Below are 26,696 nucleotides of genomic sequence, written 5' to 3' on the forward strand. Positions count from 1 at the left end.
ACCAAATGAGGGAATATCTTTTGGAAGAATGGTGTTTATCCCCCCAGAAGAGTTTCAGAGACTTGTAGAGTCAATGCCAAGGTGCGTTGAAGCTGTTCTGGCGGCACATGATGGCCCAACACCTCATTAAGACACTTACTGTTGGTTTCACTTTTAATTTGTCACTCGTCTGTATGTAAAACAAAAACCTGATTCTCCACCTGGACAAGTTAATGACCCGCCTACCTAGCAGCTGATTGGCTGAGGAAGTGGTAAGGTTGAACTGCTGCTCCAAGTATTTGCCCAGGAAGGCGGCAAAGCCAGCAACCACAGCAATCTCCATACAGGCTGCCAGCGTGATGCAGCTGAACACCGGATTAGAGAGTAGGTGCCTGGTTACCCGGGGGATTACTGCATCAATGGAGAAAATATGGAGAGAAATAGAGGTGTAGAAAATAAGGATAAGTGGTAGGAAGGAAGAGAGGACAGCAAAAGTGATAATTTGTAAAATTTTTAGATATTTCATTAACCAAATCTTATTTATTCATCACTCAGTTGCTCATCACTGACCTCTCAGATGTTCACACACTGAGAGTCCACTGTTCATATCAAAGCCATGAATGGCCCCGTTGGGTTTGGAGCCCTGGTACTCCAAGGTCAGGGAAGAAGGCAGCATGGCCTGCTCACTCTCCCCTCCACCGTCCATATCCTGCTCGTCCAGCGCCTGGGGGAAGCCGAACATGAAGAGGGCCGACAGGAAGAGTAAGGCACCGCAGAGGAGGAAGCCGCCCCACCAGGCCCCGATCCAGCGAGGGTCATCTGGGGTGATGTCCAGCTTACCTGGAAAGGAGGTGGGGAAAATTTCACAGTTGTTAATGGAGATGAAGACTATCATAATTTTAAAATAAAAACATACACAGCATCACAAGATGTCATGTGCACACAGACAATAAAGGCAAAATTTAATATGTTTCTGGATGTTGTCTCTTTTTTATAGTTTTTATTGTGGTATAATATTGTATCATTCTTATTTATCCCAATAGGGTCAATACACATATAACTATTGAAATAACAATATTCGAGTAAGGCTTTCAAGAAATACAAAGAAAAAGCAAATTCATACTCACTGGTGTCGATGAAGACAGCATCAACATAAACTTTGGTACAGACAGAACCTAAGATGAAGCCACAGGCTGGCCCGAACACTAATGTTGAAAATAAAATACCTGCAAGACAGAGAGACAAAAGAACAAAAATTCAACAATCAAAAAAAAAAAAAAGCATTTGTTAAAGTATTTTATTTCAGTTTACTTAGCTTGGTTGTTAAGTTATGTATTTATTTATTTTATTTTATTTTCATTTTATTTAGAACAAAAAAAAAAGAAGCAACAAAATAAAAAATATATAAGCAAGAAAACAAAACAAACAAAATCATAAGTAAACATATATATCAAAATCCCAGTAAACAATTTAAATGAGGTGCTCCATGCATGAAAACTCAACTATCCGCCATCAATGTCCACGATACTCATCTCTATCAAATCAAACAAAAACTAAACACTCAAACAACACAAGAACAAATCAATCAGGTTTGAAACAAACAAAACGTCACAAATCCATCTCATATCTGTTCAATATATTATTATTATTATTACAGTCATATTATAGTCTCTAATTTAATAAGTGTTCCACATGTTTTCATTTCTTCACTGCAGTTGTTCCACACATTAACTCCTTTGATTGTGACACAAGTTCCTCTCAGGTCATGTTTACTTTCTCTCATTTGAAACAGCCCTTGGATACTGTTTGGTAATTGTTGATTTTTTACTCTGTACATGATTTTGGGCAGTTTTGAAGTAAACTAGATCTTTAAATTTTAGGGCTTTTAATTAAATAAAAGTGAGTTTGTTTGTTCTCTGTAAGTAGTTTTGTTTACGATTCTGGCTCTTTTTTGAAGGATGAAGATTGGATTAGTGTTTGTTTTATATGTATTTCTCCAAACTTCCACACAGTAAGTTATATATGGGAGTATAAAGGAACAGTATAAGGTGTATAGAGAAGCATGATTTAGATGATCTTTGGCTTTATATAGCATTGCAATTGACTGTGATATTTTAACTTTAATATAATTTATATGTGACTTCCAACATATTTTATTATCTATTATCACTCCAAGAAATCTAATTTCAGTCACTCTTTAGATTTCTGCAGTTTCCTGAGTTTCTTATTTGAGTTATTTGAACGATTACCAAAGATGATAAATTTCGTGAGAAAAAAAACTGGAAACCTAGAAATTAGCAAACGAAGTGCATTTCACCTCAACTCTCAGCAGAGGGCAGCATTGTATCAACAATGTAAAGAGTTTATTCTCAGGTCCTTTTATCAAATATGTGGTAAGATGGAGCTTCTCACCAAAGAGTGCACTTCTCTGTTGTTAAATCCACTGTATGATTGGGGACCAAATGTATTCTATTCAAGGAAAGATTAAGTATTCAACCCATGCCAAGGGACTTTAAATCTCATCAGATGTCTCCCACTGACAGATTTATTCACTGTCACTGTAATATGCAGCTCATAGGTTGCACAGCATAATTGATCTAAGACTAGATTATCCAGCAGGATCATAAATAATCAAGCAGGAAATGGGCTCTTAGTGTAAGAGCAGTGGGGAACCACTGATACAGCGGCTCTGGTTGACTTTCTCTTGTATGGAAAGCTGCTGTGCTTTGGCCCAGAGGCTGAGAGGTTTCCAATAAGCAGCAGTAGACTGTACAGGACTGTGTGTGTGTGTGTGTGTGTGTGTGTGTGTGTGTGTGTGTGTGGATGTGAAACTCAGTTATCCATGTTGGTGGTAGGTGGAACAATAGGAGCAAGCTCCAGTGGCCTCACTGTTAATAACAGAGCCCAGAGCAGAGAGGGCTGCTCCCTCCTCACTCTCTGAGAGATGCAGTGATCGGTGCTGTGATGATCACCAGAGTTACATTCAACAGCAGAGTGGAGATATCATGTTTCACAGTGTTATCGATGCATTTCTATTGTTAAAGACTCCATAACACATTCATAAGTCAGAAAGAAACACTGTTTCAGTTCAGTCACCATTGGAAAACCAGTTCTGTTTCAGATTTTTTTTTTATATTAAACATATTTATTAAACACATTTTGGATCTGACAGGAGTATCGGCCTTTTGTCCCGTCACTTAAACAAGTGTAATTAGTAACTCTAATCACTCAGAAGCTCTAACCCAACCAAATCACATTTTATTTTCTAGTTCTTGTGAAAAGGTATATACTTATCATCAGCAGTTAATGTAAGTCTGGGCTGTACAAGTGCTTTTTGTATAACCTCAACAGAAAAACATCAAGTTTGGTTTCATTTGCATAACGATAGACTATACTGCTGTTTAAATCATCAAGATCATAATATCATCGATACAGAAAGTAATTATTGCTAGTATAAAACCAGATACAACTTGCTGTGAATGCAAAAATACAGATTTTATAATTTTCACTTTTTTACACTAAATTTTGAGTTTCCTTGTAAACAAACAAAAGTTCTGGTTACATTCTGTTTTAATCACCTAAATGCATTGTGTGTCTCCTTGAGGTCTAACAAACATGTGGAATGCATTTCCTTCTCATAAAACATTTGCAAAGCTGATTTATCAAACATTTTAAATCACGCATTGTGTATTCATGATTTCTAACTTGCTGTTTCTTTCTTCACTGCCATTGTTGGCACACTACTACGTGTCTTTGCACACTTTTCAGGAATGTGTATTGCATCACACTCATGCATGCGCATAACGAAAAAAACTAGATACTAGAGGTCAACAACTCCACAGGGTACCTTTAACATTTGTGTCCTTACATTAGAGTAGCCCAGTATGACTTGCTAAATCAGGATCCATATATAACGTGTGTGTGTGTGTGTGTGTGTGTGTGTGTGTGTGTGTGTGTGTGTGTGTGTGTATAAATATATCCTTGGGAAGTGGAAGGTCGACAAATACAGTCAGACAATGTCAATGAGCAGACAATATAAAAAAAAACTAAAGACATACTGTAGCACAGATAGACAGTGTAGGACAATAGTCCTCTAACAGTAGTACAGTGTATACTCACACACATTATTCTTGCACTTAGACACATTAGACTGTGACAGCTCAGTCAGACTCATGTGCTCTCTGACCAATAGTCAACCTCGCTCTCTCTGACTTTATCTGTCAGTTAGATGCATTATGTTCATTTCAGCAGAGTCACTGATGCCGGCGGGGCTGAAGTCAGGTGACAGAGGAAGTCTGAGGTTACAGCCGGGACAACTCAAACACCAACCAATCTGAAACCTCCTACGTCCAACTCTGCCTTCTGCTGGGGTCAAATCACAGACAAACGTGGGACAACACAACTAATCCATAATGTATGTGATGCAGAGAGGCTGGCACACAAACACACACACACACACACACAAAACATGGCTGTGAACCAGCAGAAAATGTTGGGTCCAAGCCAATCTAATCTACACTATACACCAAAACTCGATACTCTCTAAACTTGACTGTGTCCCCCCACATGGGACGACAGTGAGAGCCTGGAGTGGCTTTCAAAGTGAAACAGCTGATGACAATAGCAGCAGTGCGCATGATGATGGAGAGTTAGCAGTGAGATTTGTGGTGCCGTGAGAAAAGACAGAAAGCTCATAATCCTATAGCAACAGCTGCTAGACACCCATCAGGAGAAGCATTCAGGACTGATGCCAGTCTGTTGTTTGGACTCAACAGTTGGTACATTTTGAAGCCATTTCCTTGGAGACACGACTGCATAAGACTGCAGGCTCTTGGCAGTGCTGGATGAATGCATGCAGTGAGGTAACCATATAGTAAAACTAGTTTATAGGTAAAATGATATACAATGTTTGATTATTGTGTTTTCTTCACTCTTGTATTTGAAAGTAAATGTGCATAGTGTATTTCTGCTGAATAATGTTTCTAAATATTATTGTGTAATTATAATAATAACAGTTTTAAAGAGTTATTTGGCAGATGACTTGGAGTTGAAATTTTAGTGAGAGTGAGTGTGATTAAATTTATGGATTGTGCTCTCTACAAGATTTTTGCTTTCAAATTTACTAATTATATGAGATTAAATATAGTGGGCAGTTTATGTGTTAGGGGTGCTAAAACACAGTTAAATTGCTTAAAATTGTCTAAACAGGAATTCATTTTCTATAGTGATAGAAAAAAAAATATTGTACTGTCATTTAAAAAAACATATTTTAAAACAGCTCATGTGATTTGTATAATTCCTCTTCAGAAACCTTATGTAATATATTTTGTGCAAATATAAAAGCTGTAATATTCATTTAACTAAGCTTGACTTGGCTGCTGTGGAGTTTTAAAATTACCATAGAAAAGTTTTGAGTCATCGTAATCCGACAAATCCATCCTGAGAAATGTCATGCGATTTTAATTTTAGTAAAAATGAAAAAAAAAAACAAAACATGAGGACACAAAAATTGCTGTTTCATAATTTGACAACTTTAGCTGACAACAGTGACATCCAGGTGATTTTTTATTGTTTCATTAGAATCCTGATGTGCATTTGATGTATGTTTTGAAGCACATGAATTACAGAAAGATTGTTTTAATTGATTTGTTCAGCACTGGACTTTTTATTACTCATTAGAGGCAGAATATAAATCTCTACGGACCTATTGACTTTGCAATGATTGCAGCTCTGCCTCAGTGTGGATGAAAGCTATGGATGTTTTCAGTGTCTTCAGCTGAGCACAACACTCCTGCAAGCACACTTGATTAGCAAGGCAGGGAAATAATGTCTGAATATTTGAAGACATCCCTTTTTAAAACAATATAACTTCCAGTATATGCAAAAATAAAACAACAATATTACATAAAATTCATCATTAAATAACAGCAGTCTATACAAAATAGACTTTCCTATATATCAAATTATCCTTTACATCTATTTGTTAAATATTGTGCTCTCAGTTATTTTTAAAAAGTTTATTTTGAAAACAAATTCTTAATTTGTGATTGCTGACAAGATGAACTGAATGTCACAGATGTTTGTGCTGCTGTACTCAGAGAAACGATCAGCAAGTACAAATTAAAGTTTCTTTTTTTAGGTTAAAAACATCAAATCCAGTGTAACACTAGAAGAAGAACCTCACCAGAAAAATGCAAAAGGCTTAAAAAGGCAGAGAAACTTTCAGCGGAATGCAATCTGACATCCAAGATAAAGATCTCAATCCCACAATATTTTAGAAATACATGTTGAAGTACAGTACATGCTGTGCACTATAAAATGTTTCCAAAATATTTCCAAAGAACCTTCCAAGAAACAAGCTTTTGTTGTTCTCTTTTGACGGTATTTAATCTCCGAGTGTCGGTCTGTGTCTAAGTGCTGGCAATGAACTTAGACATAAGACCAGCATGAGATAAAGCTCAAGGTTATACAGTCCCGCTGGACAACAAACTAATGGAAGATCCATTTATTTCTTCCAGTGCTCTTATTCCATTAATTAATTAATCCATTAATCTGACACAAGGCTGTCTGTGCCAAAGTGACTTTGTGTGACATGAAGCTGGGTGACTGAAACTAATTATAAGAGAAATGTATAATTCACAGGATCATCTTCAAAGTACAAAAGCTCTGGGAAGACTTAAGAGCTTGAGAGATAACTTAGATATCCATGTAAAACTCTGGCAGCTCGGTCTTTGTCTGTCTGACCCAGCCATTTGGAAATGGCAGGTAGAGACACTCCACTTAAGCCGAGAGCTAGGAGAGGATTTGACAGCTCCTCCTTAAAGTACTGTCAGACTGTAGACAGAGGTAGCTTTAATGCTGTATATACACAGGTCTGCAACTTGGCTGGATCCCAACAGTGTCTGAGGGTTTTGACATAATGAGACCCAATTCAGGACAATTTCTGAGTCTACACTGAGGACCGGTTTGTTCCTAAATTAAAAACATTTGTATTAAAGATTACTACAAATGTTTGTCACATTGCAGACATTCTGTTCTTTGGAGATTTGGCTGTTGTGAGTTGTATTGTCCCACTGTGACAGATCACATGACACTATAGACAAAATTATATAATATAAATATATTGTGTGTTCCACCTCATGCACAAAACAAACAAAAAAAAGATAAAAATCTTAGAGTATACTGCACTCATATACAACACTACCACAAACTACAGTCTCAGATATATCATGGTTAAATAACACATCTTGGACACACTGCCAACAAAAATCTAAAATTTCACAATTGTACTATTTGTTGCAGGACAGTTGTATTGTTTTTCAGTACAATCAAGGCTTTAGCTGAGATATTTTCCCCTAATGCACACCCCTCATCGAGAAGATGGTCTCCACATTTTTTGTTTTATTTTTCATATTTTAGTTGATATTTATTTAATTTAGTCAACTGATCCATTATATTTCCTGTAAACTTTATTTCCCAGCGTGAAGGTCTAAATGCTGTAATGCTGTTTCAAAGCCTTCTTCTCACCGGCTGAAATAAATTCTGGTCAATTCTTTATTTATGTATCTATCTATGATCCATCTATCTATTTCATTCCCATCTTATCTTACCTAATTCATTTATTGGCCTTAAAGTAGTTCCATTAAAATATACTAGTCTACTAGTCAAGTCTAAAAATGCTGTAATCAGCCTATAAATGACCAACCATGTGTATGTTTTTAACTGAAGAATGAACTGGAATGTACTAATGTAAACTCATGACCTCAATGGTAGCTACAGACCTGATCACAATGCACAGGGACTTCTATTTTTATGATCACTTAGTGTATATTTAAAACCAGGAATGTAGTGGAGGGTAGCCTAAACCCCCAAATAACAACATAAATCAATATAAAATGTAGTCAGTGTTTATGATACTCATCATTTTTATGTTTAATACTGTTATATTTTGTCTGATGAAAAACCAAAATAAATGATTACATACTGAGAGGTGATGCTGGCCTAACATGATGCTAATGCTGTCTGTTCTGTATCCAGCAGGAATGAATGCAGCAGAGACAAGGTCACACTGTATGAGACAGGCCTCTCCTACCTGCTCACACAGACAGCGCCTGAATAATTTCTCAGTCAGACTCACATTATGGCACAGTTCGATCACTGGCACTTTGTTTCCTGACAAAGGTGCTCATAAAAGGTGCACATATAAAACAACCTGGGCCGGTCTGAACGGACAGTGTGTGCTGAGTCAGCGTCCATTCCTTCCTCTGCTGTCCTACGGAGGAAGAGTAATAACTCCACTGGAGTAAAAACATTTTGCTGCAGTGGACTCAACTTTCAGCCTCACAGCGCTTCATTACACGCATTACAGCGATGAATAGAGGCTAAGATATGAGGAAAGAAGAGAGATGCTGACCCAACGGCTGCAGAGCTGGTCTCCTCAGGGTCCTTGGACTGCTCTTTTCCTTTACTCTCCTTTACTGCAGGTTACTGTGCTGTTATTTCTGCTGTATTGTTGATGTCATTTAGCACGGTGCTGCAGGTCTTAAACATTCCTATTGTTGTCTAGCTCTGTTTGAGGTACTTTAAATCTAATGTAAACCTTCACACTAACAACAAGACTAACAGCCTACAGCCATGTTAGCCACTCTGTGAGGCGGTATAGGCATAGCAGTGCTGTTGAGCTAAATGAGCATTTAACATCTAACTGTATAATGATCATCAGTTCATTATATTCATCATAATTCTTTGTGACATGAATGTCTGTATCAAATTTCATGGCAATTCATTCAAAAGTTGTTGAGCCATTTCACTAAAAACCCCAAATTTCAAACTCACAGTGGCACTAGAAACCAAACTTAACCAAAGTCATTAGGATACATTGTTTAGGATCCATGGACCAGTCTGTACCACATGTTGTGCCAGTCCATTGTAGATGTTGAGATATTGCACTGGATATGTGAAAACTTTGAATTGCTGGTGGCACTAGTAGAAAAGTCAAGAGATCACCAAAGACTTAAGGCGTCATCCTCCAGGGACCTGGGAAATCTGCCTTTGTAATGTAGTAAACAAATGTGAATGTATGGAAGCTGAGTAAAGCTGGAGGTGTTTCCTGAGTCAATACACTGTAGTGTTGCTGTGGTGCTTACAAAGGACCAGCCTGTAGACTGTGTAGCAAAACAAGATTTACTTCTTCCATTAGCAAGATACAAACATTTACACAGCACCACATACTGAACCCCATTAAGGGGCAAAGAAGAAACTATTTGGGGCAACATTACTGTAAAAAAAAAGGCACAGTACATGAATGCTCTAACTGAAAAGCTGCTTTACTGTTATAGGCTCTGTGAGCAATACAATAGAAGGTTAGTTGCCTTCGCCTGGAGTATCAATCAAGCAGTAGACAGCAATCAATAATCCAATTACAATCCGGCTCAGACATTATAGTCAACAGGGCTCAAGAGCAGGTTTGTCTTTTTGTATGATGCAATTTTTCCCTTCAGTCAGGAAAGTATTACAGTATATAAAATAATCTAAGCCATGGGTCAAGACTTTCAATATCAAATAGACAGTGACACATTTTGTGATGGATACAGTATGCACACATACACACACACACACACACACACACACACACACGCTGTACATGTACTGGTGCTGCAGTTTTTAGCACCATGGCTCTATGGATGTAAATGTGGGTCGGTCAGCCAGTCAGTCAACCACTGCTGGATGGATTCACATGAAATATTGTTCACACATTAATGGTCAAGTCTACAGATGTTGGTGATCCCCTGACTATTTTGTCTGGCACTTAACATAATGTTGACATTTTTGATTTTTGGTGAGATATCTCAACAAGTAGGATGAATAAATTGCCATTAAATTTGATACAAACTTTCATATTCCCAAAGGAATTAATTTGACTTTTCCCCTGACTTTTCATCAGGTCAAAAAAACCCTGCAAAACTAATGACATTCCCATCAGCCTCAGCTGTGCATTGTATTTAGTACTAATTAAAAATGTATAAGATAGTGAACCAGGTAAACAGTATACCTGCTTAACATCAGCATGCTAGCATTGTCACTGTAAATATATGAGCATGCTGACATTAGCATTTAGCCCAAAGCACTGCTGGCTGTACACTCTCAGTCTCAAGACTCTCAGTCTTGTTTCAAAGACTATTTCCCAGTTTGTCAGTCTCAAGCTCTTGACTCTTATTGCTTGACTCATTATTGCTTGTGCTGCAGTGTATCACTGCTGCATTACTACAAATTTTAAATCTATTTTTGTTTTCCTCTCAGCTGCCAGAAGGCACAAGCACAAATGATCTGATGGCCAGCTGACTGGAAGAAAAAAGTCTCTGTTTCTTTTTACCAGCTTGCTGCCTGCTCTGCTGCAAACATTGATTAGGACACACACACACACACACACACACACACACACACACACACACACACACACACACTAAGTGAAAGCCTGCACAACATTTGAGAACAGGTTGCAGTACTGAGGCAAAACAGATACATGACAGATGCATGCTGGGGGAACTCTGCCATGACAACTGTTAAGTGTTTCCTGGTTCGCTCTTGAGTATTCCCAGTGTCCTCAATCTCTCATTCAGGCAGTATTGATCTGTTCGGGGTGAAGATGTGGCCACAACAGAGCAGCCTCTCCGTCTGTCATCTGGTTTGTTAGCGAGCCCGTAGAGAGCTGCTTCTTTAATATTTAATAATTTTGGTTAGATGTTTGCTAAACAACTCCTAACTGCTTCTCTGTCACGTTGCATAATTCAGGGGGTTTTTCTTACAATGCAACTGTCTTCACACGCCAAGCTCGTCAAACAACGCCACCGCCTAGAGACTGTGAGAAGGAAGCAGCAGAAACACTAAGAAGCACTACAAACACATAACACATACAGTACGCACGATACATACTGTATAAAGAGCAGGCTCCATGCAATTACCAAGCCACAACAGACGGCCCAGCAATTACATTGTAGGAGGTAACCATGACAATCAACAAGCCTGGAATTGTCAAAAAAACAGAGAACAGAGAGGGGGTGGTGGAGCGAAGAATAATAGACTATCTGTAAGTGTCAAAGGAAGAAGCTTAGGGGATGTTATGAAAGAAACAGCTCCTTATGGACTGGCAAAGGCTGTGCTGCACAGGACACACAACAATGGCCATGATACCAACTCACACAGGAGGTATCTGTCCAAAATGCTATGTATGCAAATTTCCAAACTAAATAGCCCTCAAGATTGAGAAAAATGGAACAAATTGTGCTACTTTTTAAAGGACTATAGTTAGAAAATGTCCTTGGTTGACTGTCAGATCCAGTCCATTACAGCGCTAACAGGGACAGACAAACACAATCACATTTATATGTAGAGGCGATTTTGGTTCATAAAGTAATGTTTTGACTTTCTGGATCATGCATCTTAACGCTGTGAATTCCTTTGGATTATTCTACGATAGATACAACATCAGACATCCAGTACAAGTTGGTTTCTAGCCAAGCAGAGGGTAAGGTGGGTTGTTAGGTGTTGTGCTAGCCTCATTTGCCCTCCTTCCTCTCCTCCATCCCTTCCTCCCTCCCTCCTTTCCTCTCATCCACACTGAGTGCTGCTGGCAGAGACTGTACAGATCCAAACATGTACAGAACAGCCACAGGCCTTCTCACACTGCAAGAGGTCTGCACTGAGACACTAACAGGGACAATGCAACTCGCCAAGGACTAAGAGAGAAGCCTGTGAGGGGGTACAACTGGCCACATGGTAGCCAGCAACTAGCACAGTATTTTAATTTGTAAGTGTCTTCATTCTTTCCATAGAGGCAAATCAATGACTCTACCAGCAGAAGAGATAGAAGGACAGAATAATATTTGATAAAGACTGACAAAAACTGCAGTTGTGCTTTAAATTACTGATGTATCAGCACATGTACATGTACGTTATTATACAATAAGTACTTGTCATATCCAGTTGGAAAATTTGCAGCTGAGTGTGAACAACAATAAACAGAGATGCACCAATATAACATAACAACAACCAATAATTACTGATAACATTACAATAGCATTAGTCTTGTATTTGCAAAAATATGAAGAGGACAGTAAAGGCTAACCCTTTAGACTGAACATTTATTTTTCCACTGTCAGCTGAAATCATCAAATTTTATCTTTTTAACAGGCAGCAATGCAATTTACATTAATCCCAGAGGACACCATGAGGCTGGAGAGTTCCACATTAAACGTAGAATATACAGTATCCAGCATGTATTGCAATCTTGCGTACATACTTGTTGTCTCCATTCACAGTCACAGAAGAACCGCAGTCATTGTGGGAAAAGGCTCCACATTATTGGATCTAATTATCAGAACAACAATAACTAAAATTTCTCATTAGTCAGAGAATAATATATTGCCACCAATATATTCTGCACCTTTAAAAATAGGAAGGTTAATCAATTACTGTTTATAGATGAAAATATGAATTTCATAAATCATCAAGTGAGATTTTCTGTGCTTCACACTAACATCATGAGCACAAAAGACTATACTTTCTTTCTTTAGTAATAACGAGTGTCTCTCTCTCTCTCTGCGTCTCCATCTCCCCAGATGGAGCTCTGCTGCTCGCAGGTCGCTGAGCGGTGAGAGGAACAGGAATGGCACACAGCCTCAGTGTCGGTCTCTGCACTGTTGCCTTGGCAACTTTGGCAGACGGGATGTAATGTGTGTTGTGTTGACCTCTTGGTTTCTGTTGTGAGCATAACCACACACTTCTGCTGCTGGTCACTGAGCATTTGGGAATAAGTTGGGAATAAAATGCTTTGCTCAAGGGCACCTAGCGCAACCAAAGCTTTTGAATCAACCAGGGAAATACTGAATCATGAATATGATTTGGAGACACAAGACTGCTTCTATATCCTCACTTCCTTATTTTGTCATAGCACCCAATATCTATAAACTCAGCACTGAGCCGAGAGGAAATTTGCAGAAATGGGGCTACAACCAAATTTGGGTCAATCTATCTATATCCATATGGCATGGATTAGTCACTGAAATACTTAGAAACAGAGTAGTGCATGACACTATTCAGCAAAGAAGAACAAACAATAGCCCAAGTATTGAAGGATTCATGCCTTCCCGCTCACACACAACGTTTATTAAACATGTTAGTTGTGTATTTCCATCCACAAGCTAAATATCTGGGCAGGACAAAACCAAATTCAATACAGAGCTGTTACTAATGATGAACGAAATCAAGACATAAAATTTGGTGTGCTTGTAGTCGGACAGTTGAATGTATTTGTAATATAAAAATTAAAACAGCAAAAGTGTTACTGCATCATTTGTAATGTGAGGTGTTCATAAGCACCACAATGACACCAGACATAATGTGTACACACCAAAACACTGTCAGTAGATTCCAGTATAGTAATACTAACTCTATTGACCAAATGGGTTGCTGCAGTTCACAGAAGCTTCCACTTGTTCTGATACTAGTATCTGGTTGCTCTCTTTGAGACAACAGTAGTAGTGTTTTACATCTCTGGTTTGTTTGAAATAAAAAGAATAGCTAGTTAGGTAGTTGGTGGGTGAGCAGCAGGACACAACGTGATTGAAAATGTTAAAGAAAATAGTGCCATCAACAGAAACTCTTGCTCCATTAACCTGTTAAGTGACATTGTCCCACCTCTTTAGCCTTGGTGGCATTAGTTTCAGCATCACTTAACTCATTCTGACTTTTTGGTTGTAAAATTTAAAGATTACCCTTTTAAATGAGACCAGGGTTATGACTGTAATCAAAAGGGTTGAAGAACAGTAACCCTCTTATTGTTCTTGTGCACAAAAATTGGCTGCCTGGTAAGAGGTTAACTGAAAACCCATGGACAAAGACATCATATTACTGGAGACACTGACTGACAATTGATCTCTGGGACATTCAATGTAGTACCACCACAAAACATCAGCACTTAGCTTAGAGAATATAGATATATTAATTATGGACTAACAGATTACTGTAACATCAATGAGCTTTAGTTTAATATAACTTTGTGATCTTATAATTCTAAAATGAGCCTCTGTGATCATTAAGGGGAGTTGATCATTTAGTGCACATGTGAATGATTAACATCACAATCATTCAATTATGGCAACATAATCATCCCATTTATTTTGATTGATACTGTGTGGAGATGTGATACTTATTCCATTAGATTTAGTATTACTTCCTGCTAACTGGAACCTTAAATGCAGAGCCTGAAGAAATCAAACAGTGCTGTTGTTGTTTAGTTCAGGGAGCAAACAGGGATCAGGGATCTTCTTTAGTGTTTGCTGTTTTGTCTCTAGGACTAGTTCTAAATCACACTCTTCCTCGAATATTAGCTGTAAATTTCAGTTTAACCAGAGCCTGTGTTTTTTTTGGGATGTTGTAGTCAATATTATCTACTGCATAAATTCTTTCACCCCCACCCGTACACTCCATCTGCTGGTGTGGAACGACGGACATCTGGTGTCATTGAGTCTGTTGGCTTTGCACCCAGCACCATATTCAACAGCCTTCCAGAAGATGCAAAATTTGATTTAAATGACAGTATATTAGAAGGCTAAAGAGATCATTCCTGACAAGATATGTACATCAGCAGTCATGTGTCCTGTCAAAGACCCCAAAAAGATCACAATATGATAGACCAATGTAGAGTAAACCACTACCACTGTCGAGGTTAGCGGTCTCATTACTCAAACTGTTACTACTGATACTACTTAACAATAATAGAGGCGGAAATTACAAATCCCTTCACTGATCAGAATAATTTATAGTCACTGATGCAGTTCATTTTTAAGATAAGCATTTGCATCACTGTTCAACACACATGAAGAAAGAAATAGTTTGACATTTCAGGAAATATGCTTTTTCACATTCTTGGCGCTAGTTAGATGAGAAGTTAGATACCACTCTCATGTCTGTACGCCAGATATGAAGTTAGAACTGACAGGCAATTAGCTTAGCTTAGCACAAAGACTGGAAGCAGGGGGTAATAGCTAGCTAATTGCTAATTTCCTGCTGGATCTGGCTTCATATTTAATTTACAGACATGAGAGTGGTATTGATCTTCTCATCTAACTGTCAGCAAGAAAGCAAATAGGAGTTTTTCTTATAATGTTAAACTATTAAACTATGTGCTTAACCATTAAGCACATCAGTAAGCAATTGTGCCACCCTTTATGATGTTGTAAGGTGCTGTTTCTGATGATTTCCTTCAGCTAAGTATACAATTAGATCTATATATTGCTGAAAAGGTGAATAACTCAGCAACCACCCATCTACAACACATGTATTGCCATACTGTAGACTATATCATGACTGAGCTGACATCAGCAGTGATGGGAGCTAAAATGCAAAAAGCTGTTGATTAAATCAGTTATGGTGGCGTTTCAGCTTAAGGATTCAGTGTTAAAATTTAGTTTCCTGTCAAACATACAGACAATCTGCTTTGCTGTATCAGCTGTGCAGTAGCTCAGTGCTACTCACCTATATACAGTGAGGAGTCCTTCCTATGGACATGGTCGTCAATGTAGGACACTCCCAGAGGCTGGACAGGTGTGGCTCCGATGCCCAGCAGAACCTGGGCTCCGATCAGCAGAAGGTACATCATGTTGGTGTTGGCTCGGTTGCCACATTTAAACCCAGAGTCTCGGTTTTCTGACCTGGTGATGTTGGAGCAGACATCCCTGCCATCCTCAGCATGCCACGAGTCCCCGGCCTCATACTCGTACTGATGAGTCAGGAACTCAGGCAGGGCTGACAGCAAAGCCCCCAATGCCATGACGATCCCACCGCAGCCAATCAGGCGGGGCCGGTGGGCCTTGGCGCCAAAGTAGCTGACGAACAGGATGAGGGCCAGGTTGCCGATTTCAAAGCTGCTGGCAATGACGCCCACATCGGCACTTTGGAGGTTGAAGCGTCTCTCCAGAGTGGTCAGAACACTTACCTGGTGGAGAGAGAGAGAGAGAGAGAGAGAGAGAGAGAGAGAGAGAGAGAGAGAGAGAGAGAGAGAGCAAGTGTTATAAAGTGCTTTTACAACTAGCAGCCATTTACAACTGCCAGTGACATCAGGCCAACCTACTAACCTTTTAAAACAGGTTTACACACTTGATTCTATGTAGCTTCAATACTATTAATTGCTGTAATTATTCTCACCTGTTTCAACCTGACAGAAATAATACATTTTATGTATTTTCCATTTCATTTAAATGTATAAAATAATAAGGTCAGGCATTGGGCTTCAGTTGTTATCCAGTAATGAAACACCGTGAACTGCCACTACCTCAGAGCTCAAACCAGCAACAACAACCTGTTGGTGACACACAGTAGCTGAGCTGATCTGCAGGGTGGGCTGCTTCCAACATCTTCATTCCCAAACTCCTCCTCCTCTCAAAACATCCCTGAGGCTAGCCTGATGCCAACCTGAGAGACTGAGATATGTGCACGTGTGTGGCTTGAGGCAAGAAACCTCATGCAGCTGTTCTAATTACGCAGTGGACACAAACACATCGTACCAGCTGTGTTTTTCAGCTCTCTGTAAGTGATGAACGGGCTTCTTGTACCAAATGTGTGGTGGATCTTCTACATGACTGATTAAGTGTTGGTCAGGACTTATTTTTAAGTTTCATTAACCACTCACCCTAAGCAAATGGTACACAGTACTGCTCCTCCAAAAGGTGTTGTGGTAGAAGAGGACTGCTTCTGGATAAACCAGTACTGCAAGTTCCATGTTTATCAAAAAGACATGGATTATGTTTATCCTCAAGGAGACAGCTGTGAACATAGCTGGACTGAAATGATGGACTGTGGTCTAGTATAGTGTTCTCTGCCATATACAGTATGCACTGTGCAGTATGTGAAAAATGTCAGAAAGATATGTATCAAGTATCATCAATGTATCATCATATTCACCATTGCTGCAGCCTAATCATGCTGTGCTCGGCCTGTCCTTGCTGAAACACCACCAGAGGTGTCTGGACAGCAGTCCCAACAGATAGACAACTGGCAGCCAAATACTTTCTATAAAAGGATCAACAATCTGTAATCCACTTCTAAAATTGGAAGATGGCTTTCACAGGTTTATTGTTTCAAGTGTGGAACACTAACCTAGATCTGTCACTACACACATGGTGGAACTGACTGATAATACAGCCTGACAATTTGTGACATTTAGTTTATATTTACTGAACATTAAATTATATATGGGTTGACACTGGGCGGTTATGAGGAACAGATGCTTTTCCTTTTATATATCAGATTTAGACATTTTGGTCCACTCCAATGTTTACAGACAACAGAAATGTCAGGTCCTGCTGTTCTTATAGTGATGACCTTCAGCTATTATAGCTTTGTCCTGTTCCAATTGTTTAGTTTATAGTTAAATTTAACTTGTGCCATTGAAAATAAATGCATACCATGTTGATGAGAAACAAAGAAAGAGAAAATCAGAGAAACCGAGAAAGCAGCTGACCTCGAAAGAGACAGAGAAAAAAAGGATGATGACAGAAAATATTCAACACAAGAGAGGGTAGACAGTGCTTCCACAATGCTTTTGTCTGTGGAGGGTTTTGCTAAAGGTGCACTTTTGGTTTTGGGTGCTGTTTTCAAGGAGGAAGTTCCACTGCAGTCTTAAAGCAAAATATTATGGCACTTCTGTGGTTCATGCAAAAAATTTAAACCGACTCTGTGGTGTTTCTGCCAAGCAGTGATCTTTATCAAACAATAGCACAGCAAACAAAATGGAAGAACATGTTCAGTTTTTGCATGACAAGTGTCTTTTTCCTAAACAAAGAGCTGTGATGGTGTACAGTATGACTGTATCCTGAAGATCAGCACAGTTGTATATCTATACAATTCAGGCTTTTGGCTGTTGTTCTCATCCTAATGAACAAGCAACAGCTGAACCTATACGAGGCAGGGATCAAAAGAGAGTCAAGCCTCTGACCTTTGACCTTGCCTCTCACAACATGCCTTCCTTATCCGTGTTGTTCTGATTAAACTAGAAAGAAAACATTTCTAATTAGCTTCACTTTACAAATAGTAGTATATCCAGTGGTGTTCTGTCTTTCATCATTAATAACACACAGCCCCATCCTGCTATGAATCTACATTTATTTATAGTATCAAGACTGTGCTGACACCTATCAGGAGAATTGGCTTTGATGGGGCATTTAATACTCCTGATTACAACAGCATCCTTCATATTAATACAGACTTGGTTATGCTAACTCTGACTAATGTAGGTATCACCACAGAAATACATTAGCAGCTGCTGTGGTTGAGGCACTGGCCGCACCATAAACAGCAGTCATTACTCCCATTACTCTTCGGAGAGGTTTACTGTTAAAGAGAGATGCATCAATCTTGCCTCTGCATGCATGAAATGAAAGTTGAATTTTCCATACATAAAATCAGTTTCATCTTTGATCAACAGGATAGAGCTCATTCTCTTTTAGGGTGAAATAAATCTGACACAAGATATAAACTGCACTGGCAATGCAGGCTGTATACAAGTCTGTATAGGGAAAAAGGCATAAAGGGATCTTTTGTGAAAATCCAATTTATTTCTGTTGTGCTGGAGATCGCGTCATCTTTCTATTTCATGTTGTAGGCCTATATCCTCCAGTGTCAGAGGCCTCCTTCATTATTGAGGCACATAGGTGCAGAATATAGCGAAGCCGGCAGGTTATATCGACCTCCTGGCCAGTGTTTCGTAACCTGCTCCTGCTCTCCAACAGACCATCCATATACGCATATAACATTCTCCAAACAACGTGGAGCCTACGGCTGCTGTGACGCGTTTTGTGTCATGCAGATGGTGCATAGGCCTGATGGATAATACGCAGCTACTCATCAATCAGTGAAAGCACCGCGTCCCATGGTCACTGGAGGATGTGATCTTTCTAATGTGATCAGAATGATACGATTATTAACCGCATCAGCTGCAGCGGCGCATCGTTACTCACTGCCTGCCTGTGCCGGTGTTGGTGTTGGTTTGAAGGACGCTGCGTTAACCCCATGTTACCTGAGATACACTGAGATACGATCATTCAGAGCAACATTGTGTTTTGTTGAAACTCACCAGATAAGCGCCCACGGTGCCCTGTGCCAACATGAGCGCACATTCCGACACCAGAAAAATCTTGATGTTGGAAAAACACGAGGTCTTCTTCTGGTTGTCATCCTGCTCCGGGTCGTCGGTGCTGCTCCGCTCGGTGCAGATCTGGCTTTTAACCTGCATCCTTCGGCTCAGGCTCCGGTCGGGTTGGACGGCATGAAACTGAACGGGTCCGGTCCGGCGGAGAGCATCTGGTTATGATGACGAGCTGCACTGCAGGAGAAGTGCCAATCTGTGTCGATAGCCCGTCTAGGCAGGAATATACAGCTAGAAATACTGCTGTCCACTCAGCATTACGCACAGTCCGTCAGCGACCTCTCTCCACCGCCTGTCCAGCCAGCGCGTATCCGCTACATCACATTTAAATACGTAGGCTACGCATGTATATGTATGACGGCTTCTGATACCCGACGTAGAACTACAAGACGCCGCTTCCCCACATCCGGGATGTTACATCTCCACCCTGGACCGGTACCGACTGGTTTACGTTTCTCAGCCCGGTTCCGAGCCGCAGCTCTGCGTCCTACAGGCGGTGTAATGTTATGATGCTCCTCCCATCAATAGACCGAAGCACGACGAGAGAGGTGATATCTCTCTGCGTCCCTCCCCCCCACAACATCACCATTAGTTTACCTTTACAGACTTTCAGCTCAATCATTGCCACAAAAAATGCAACATTTCATCAGTGGAGTCACTGAAGGATCCCCATAAGCACACACTGACACATACAATGACAAAGCACATAATTCCTGGCCATTAACAATGTTGTGTTCTAATATTTACATGTGTGTATTTTTAATTAGGCTTCACAGCAGATTTCACATTTATAATCCATCACACATGGACCAAAGCAAGGATCTTAATGAATTTGGATCTAGCTTTCATATTGAGATCCTTGTGTCTCAGGCCACTAAATTCATACTATTTTGTGTTATGACACTTCTTGTTTCCTCAAAAATATCCAACCTCTTATTGTTCAGCAGTGTACTGTTGTTTTCATATAATTCACCAGGAGATCTCCCAATTAGAGAAGGCCACCACTGTCATCTCTGAGTCTTCATCACCTTCTGGTGAGGTGCAGTTAGACATCGTACCCCACAGCTTCTGTAAGTGGACCTGTCAGTGCTGAGGTGCAGTACTAGAAAATTGTGGTTATATTAAGCCAGTGTGAATATATGGAACAAAATTCATGTGGAGCTGGGAGGTGTGGATGAAGATGCTCAGTCTCCCGGTCAGATAGTTAAATGTATTAAGTCAGAGGTGACTGGAATTGCTGTTTGGTCATATTGGGGTGCTTTGCCAACATTTCGGTTGCATAGAAGGTTTAAGAACTGTGAGGAAAAATGTTTTTAACATGACCGAGATCTTAAGATCAGACCAAGGGGAAAGAAATAGGGAGATGAAGATGGGATGAATAGAGGATGCATGAGAAAGAAGAAGCTTTCCTTACTAACTGGACATGAGACAGATCCCTGCAAACACACAGGTTAATGTGGGAAAACCAGCACTATGTGCTGTTATGTGCTTTTGTGTCATTGACATGTGGCTAGGATGAACTTTTCTTACTTACCTCACTCGTATTCCTTGTATGTGTGTGTGTGTGTGTGTGTGTGTGTGTGTGTGTGTGTGTAAGCACGCATGTATATATTTAAGTTGGATTTTGGTATTCATTTCTGTGTGGTTTCTATGTTGCTATGAATAATGTGTCAATAAAAATAATACACAGAAAATGGGAGAAAACCTTCATTATTTAGTCTGCAGTTATCCCTCTATTACCTCCTGCACTACTGCTCTATCAATACATGTGTTAATATTATATTTCCCATTTATTAACACTATTAATGCTTATAATGGCTTTATTTCTGCTTCATTGTCAGTCCATGTTTTACCAAATGCAGCCATATTTTTAACAAGTTGTCAGGATGTACAGTCTTTTTTTTTTTTTTTTTTTTTTTTTTTTTTTACAAATCCTTCTCCTAAACATCTGCAAAAACCTGAAACTGGACAGTTTTTATTGTTAAGGGTTTAGTATTTTTAAATAAATCTCTATTTTCACCTTTTAAAATCTGTCCTTTTATCTTTTTTACATTATGCTAGTTTGTTTCATGTCTGTCTAGAATTCCAATCACTGACTTTTCATTTCATATCAAATCTGATGAAAAAGATCACAATGAAAAAAGTGAAAAATTAAAATAAGTACACTACCATGCATTTTTACCAGAACTGATGGTCCTGCTGCTTTAGCTTTATGCAGCACAATTTAACCTATAAGAAGGACATGAAGATTATTCTTCAGTAACATGCACAGACCCTCCAAGGGCAGGAAAAAAAGGAAAAAGTTACAGTTTTTGGTTCATTTTTTTCTCCAGGGTCACCACAGTGTGACACAACACTAACCACAGGATCACTTGGGCCAACCAGAGGAACATCTGGGCCTCTAAAGTCACATCTCTAGGGAAAACATACAGTAACACATGGAAGTGTCTTATAGGGTATAAACTCGGTTAAGTAAAAGGTTGCTAATAGGGCACTTTCCAAAAGGGAATGGGCAGCTGATGTTATGTTATATTATTGTAATAGCAGCTTTGGCTTGGGTAATCTAGCTTCATGCTTGACTGAAGTGTACTCAGCTGGCTTCAGGATGGTTAAAAATTCAACACTTGCCACAGAAGAACTCTATTACACACATCAGCAACCCACTGTATTGTACCGCTGTAGATGTTCTACATGAAAACATTCACTATGAAGTGCAATCGTATCAGTGTGGACAAATATCCGGGGACCACTACAACCATATTTATTTTATGATTTTTAATGTGTACTTCAAACGTTAAGCTGTTATATTTTGACACTTTAGGTGTTACAATTCTATTCCTTAGAGTGATTTAATGATGAGAAGATGGTGTGTGTCTCGTTAAAGCGAATGTTTATATAATATAGCTGTAACGAGAATTGAAACTCTGAACTGAACTGAAGACCGTTAACAGGTAACATCTGTTATGATGCTTTTGTCCCGTCAATGTATGTAAAACATCTTAACTCTTGCAGTGTTTAAAGTCCATCACAGGGCTGGTATTACTTGTACAGTGCAAGCTATGCAACTGCCAGCCAGGCGGATGTAATATAACTCTCCATTGTGCTATTTAAAGTTAATGCCTTCAGGAAATGTAGTATGGATGTCATTGTTGAATTAGACCAGCAGCACCTCCAGAGGGCTCCATCAGCTATTAATACTACATTGTTTTCAAATGAATTTACAAATGTTTTACCTTCAAAAATGTAGTAAAAGATGCAAATTATCACTTTGAGTTCTAACACCTACTTTCAATTTTAAAAAGTGTTTTTTGGGTGAGGATCCGGGATCAGAATTATGAAGTTCATCTGTGCTGAAATTTGTCATGCAGAAGAAATGAAAATGACAGCAGAGTGGTGGGACAGAGCGCCACAGAGACAGCAGTAAAACATGGTGAAAATCTTCCATCATAACCGTGAAATAAGAGAGCACTGAGTGCCAAGGTCACTTACCACACAGCTTTTGGCTCACAATATTCTTCGGACCATTCAGATGCTCCATCAGGACCAATTCAATAGCATCTGAAGAAGCACAATCTATCAGCCAAACTGTGGACTCAGCAGGAAGATCATCCATTTCTCATGGAGTCACTCAGAGTACCCGGGGTGATTTAAGATCAACCACAGTGCCTGCTGATGCAGTGCAAGCCAACTGAAGACATTATTTTAGGATGCCTCTTAATCACAAGGTCCACAGAGAGAAGAATGCATGCATTTATGTATTTATCCAACACCAAACAAATACATGATTATGTCAGAGCTTATTTTGAATGACAAAACCTTTGATACACTTTGTAGATCTTGGTTTCATTTTTGTTTATGCAATAAAATATACAGTATATAATACTGTATTTACTGTATGTCTTGTCTGATTTCTCAATATGTGATATATACTGAATATTTCACACAAAAAACTTTTTGTAGATACGATGAAAATATCTGAACTTTTTTTTTGTCAGTGGCAAATTGTTCAAAGAAATAAGAAAAACACCAAATAAAAAGATACACCGAGAGAGGTACTTCAAACATATTTTACAGTTTGTATAAAAAATTATCCCAACCATAATAGTAGGTAAATCAGTGTTACAAAATGATTTACATAGGGAAAAAACAACAACTAAAAAACGAATCAGCACCACAATTTAAAAATCCAGTCAATAAAGATATACAGAATAAAATGTAAATAAGATAATTTTTAAAAGAAACCCCACAGTTAAATAAAAAAATAAAACACATAAAAGACACATAAGTCATGTGGGTAATATAGTGACTTGGGGTCATTCTTCTCTTGACCTCACTGGACATTTCCATAATTAAGAGCACCATTACAATGACTTTTACGACCTCATTTTCCATCAGGTAGACCTAAAAGAATTTTACTGTCTATTTATGATAGAATGTAAATAACCAGCTCTCTGAGAATTACAAACAGCTGATGAATGTCAAAGCAGTGGCTACAAAACAACTCCCACGAGTTTTAAACTGAACCTAGTAATTTGTCCAAACCTCAGATCAATGCAGGAACAGGGAAATAAAACATATCAAAAAACTGATTTAAGGCTGCAACTAATTAGTATTTTTATAATCGCTTCATCTGTCAATCATTCTCTCAATTAATCATTTGGTCTATAGATTGTCAGAAAGTAGTTAAAAATGCCCATCACAGTGTCATCAAATTGCTTGTTTTGTCTGACCAATATTACAAAACCAAAAGATACTGAGTTTATTATTAAATAAGGACAAGAAAAGCAGCAATTATCCTTCATAACCAAGAAGCGGAAATGAGACAATGTTTGCCATTTTTGCTTGACAAATGAAATGATTAATCACTTAGTTTAAAAGTTTCCAATTACTTTTCTGTCAATTGAGTAATAGATTAATCATTTCAGCTCTAAACTGATTAGTGGTAGATATGAATTAAAGGCACAATCAAGGACCCGACCTGCAAACCGCCAACTTTTTTTACCAACCATGTTTACTAAACACTAGTAGGCTCAGTGAGCTGTGGACAGGGAAAAACATGCTGTATCCAGACAGCAAGCTATGTTCTGCTATCTCTCTGGAGCTTGTTTTCTGCTCCTTTGTTGAAGAAATAATGTTGTTTTAGCTGTGTGTGCTTGGGAGGGGCGACTTTTCATTGCAGGGGTGTTTTGTTGTGAAATGTGTATTAGTTGATGGAGGCAGCTAGCTGTTTCATTAGCTGAAGAGCTAATATCTTCAGGGTGTGTCTAGTCGGATAGCACCGTTTTTGTTGTTTTGTTGTGTGGTTATTCCGGTCATTTGTTGACATTAGTGGGAGAGAAGTAAGGCACTTGGGAGCATGCAAAAACGTCACTTCCGTTGGATTTTTGTGGAAAATCCAGCCCTGATCCTTCACATAGAAATCAGTCCACAGGGTATTACAAACAACCAAGAAAGTCAGGGAAGGTGTCATTTTTTATTTTACATTACTACTCGTTCACTCATTGGCAATAAAAAACAATTAATACATGTAAATTGCTTCACAATTCTACATATAGAACCTTTAACAGGCCTTTTATTTATTATGTTTGATGGTATAACTGAATAAAGGTAATAAATAGGGTATTTAATTATACATACAATTGAATAGCTCAGATTAGTAAAAAATATACATTATTTAGCTTAAATTGATGAAGATATAAAATGTTTAGCAAAACATGTCTCAGCCATGTTCATCCACAATGGCCAAAGATAACAAACCATGTTTAAAAAGTAGGTTTGTCTGTGGAGTCAGACTTCAGAGGTTTATTTAGGCCTAACAGTGTGGACCCCAACCCATAATCCTCCTGCAGACACACCTGTAGAGGAGAGTATAAAGACCCTGGACTGAACCGAGTCAGACATCAAGCTTCAAGGAGTCTCTCCAGAGCAGCTCGCCACAGAAGTTCCACTGACACCAGACCCACGCTGAAGATGACTCCCTCTGTCAGCCTGCTGCTGCTGCTGCTGCTCGGCCTCTCTCAGGCACATCCTCTCCAAGAGGAAGGAAGTGAAGAAGAGGATGACGACACTGTCGACATCAGCACCAGAATTCTGATGTCCAACAACGCCACAGACGAGATCCTGCTGGAAGGAGACCTGCTGGCTCCCAGAACCAGAAACGCCATGACGTGCTGGTCCCAGAGCTGCTTGTGGAGGAAAAGCTCCAACGGCAAGGTGATAATCCCCTTCACTGTAAGCAGTCAGTTCACCAGCTGGGAAAGGCAGAAGATCCAGAACGCCATGAAGGCCTTCCACAGCAGAACCTGCCTCCGCTTCGTCCCTCGTCAGAACCAGTATGACTACATCAGCATTGAGAACAAAGCCGGATGTTTCTCAGCTCTGGGAAGAACAGGAGGCAGGCAGGTCCTCTCTCTCAACAGGCAGGGCTGCCTCTACCACGGCATCATCCAGCACGAGATCAACCACGCTCTGGGCTTCCAGCACGAGCAGACCAGGAGCGACCGTGACAGCTACGTCAGGATCAATTGGGAGAACATCGACCCGCGGATGGCCTACAACTTCTACAAGCAGAACACCAACAACCTGAACACTCCTTACGACTACTCCTCCATCATGCACTATGGAAGAACAGCCTTCTCCATCCAGTACGGCAGGGACTCCATCACTCCCATCCCCAACGCCAATGTCCAGATCGGCCAGAGGAAGGGCATGTCCCAATGGGACATCAAGAGGATCAACAGGCTCTACAGCTGCTAACAACACTGCTGAACCCTTGACAGCCAAAGATATTATTTAGTAAACCAAATGAGCTCAGCGCCAAATGCAACAAATTCACATTTTTTCCCTTTGAGTTCAAAAGCTATCATAACCCTTCAGTTCTTGTTCCATATTCGTTCAATATGTTTAGACAATAGAACATAAGATAAAGTCCAAAAGTTGTTTAAGATGTCTGTAATAAAGTCAGTACAAAATCACTGATTGTTCTTCTGTTATTTGCTCAGGAGGTAAAATGGGTCGTCCACTAATCGGAAGATTGGTGGTTCGATTCCCGGCTCCTCCAGTCTACATGTCAATGTGTCCTCGGGCAAGATACTTAACCCCAAATTGCTCATGATGGCTGTGCCATCAGTGTGTGAATGTCTGTGAATGATTAGATTTCCTCTGATGGGCAGGTTGGGACCTTTCATGGTAGCCCCTGTACCCATTCAGCGTAAGAATGTGTGTGAATGGGTGAATGTGATTCGTAGTGTAAAAGCACTTTGAGTGGTCGGAAGACTAGACAGGCGCTATACAAGTACAGTCCATTAATCATTTTCATATATTTGTGTGTCCACATGCAAAAACATTAGCACAAACATTAAGAGCCAGGCAAGGACCTGAAGACCACAACAACCACACAAACCTTCCTGCTGGCACTTTATCTAATGATGGAAACTATTCTAAAGTAACAGAGACACTAACAGTCTCTCAAAGTGACATCTGAAGAGCCGGTCCTTTTTAGCTCCACAATGAAACA

The 26,696-nt window shown here is 39.5% G+C and overlaps 2 protein-coding genes across 2 annotated transcripts in view; one reads left to right on the plus strand and one right to left on the minus strand.

Annotated features, from left to right (window-relative positions):
- The window catches only part of LOC122993786 (solute carrier organic anion transporter family member 3A1-like), a 30,333-nt gene extending 10,424 nt beyond the window's left edge, over positions 1-19,909 (minus strand). The window contains exons 1-5 of the mRNA XM_044368256.1: positions 19,109-19,909; positions 15,514-15,973; positions 1,107-1,205; positions 550-819; positions 226-390 (exon numbers count right to left, since the gene is read on the minus strand). Coding sequence (XP_044224191.1) covers positions 226-390; positions 550-819; positions 1,107-1,205; positions 15,514-15,973; positions 19,109-19,267 — 1,153 coding nt within the window. The 5' untranslated portion in view covers positions 19,268-19,909. The remainder of the gene's footprint in view (positions 1-225; positions 391-549; positions 820-1,106; positions 1,206-15,513; positions 15,974-19,108) is intronic.
- A 4,890-nt stretch (positions 19,910-24,799) lies between these two features.
- Positions 24,800-26,038, plus strand: LOC122988122 (high choriolytic enzyme 1-like). Its single transcript, XM_044360285.1, has one exon. The coding sequence runs from the start codon at positions 25,151-25,153 to the stop codon at positions 25,934-25,936; it is 786 nt and encodes a 261-aa protein (XP_044216220.1). The 5' UTR covers positions 24,800-25,150; the 3' UTR covers positions 25,937-26,038.
- The last annotated feature ends 658 nt before the right edge of the window (positions 26,039-26,696 follow it).

The sequence above is a fragment of the Thunnus albacares genome, chromosome 1, assembly GCF_914725855.1.
Source record: "Thunnus albacares chromosome 1, fThuAlb1.1, whole genome shotgun sequence".
In the NCBI taxonomy this organism is placed as follows: Eukaryota; Metazoa; Chordata; class Actinopteri; order Scombriformes; family Scombridae; genus Thunnus; species Thunnus albacares.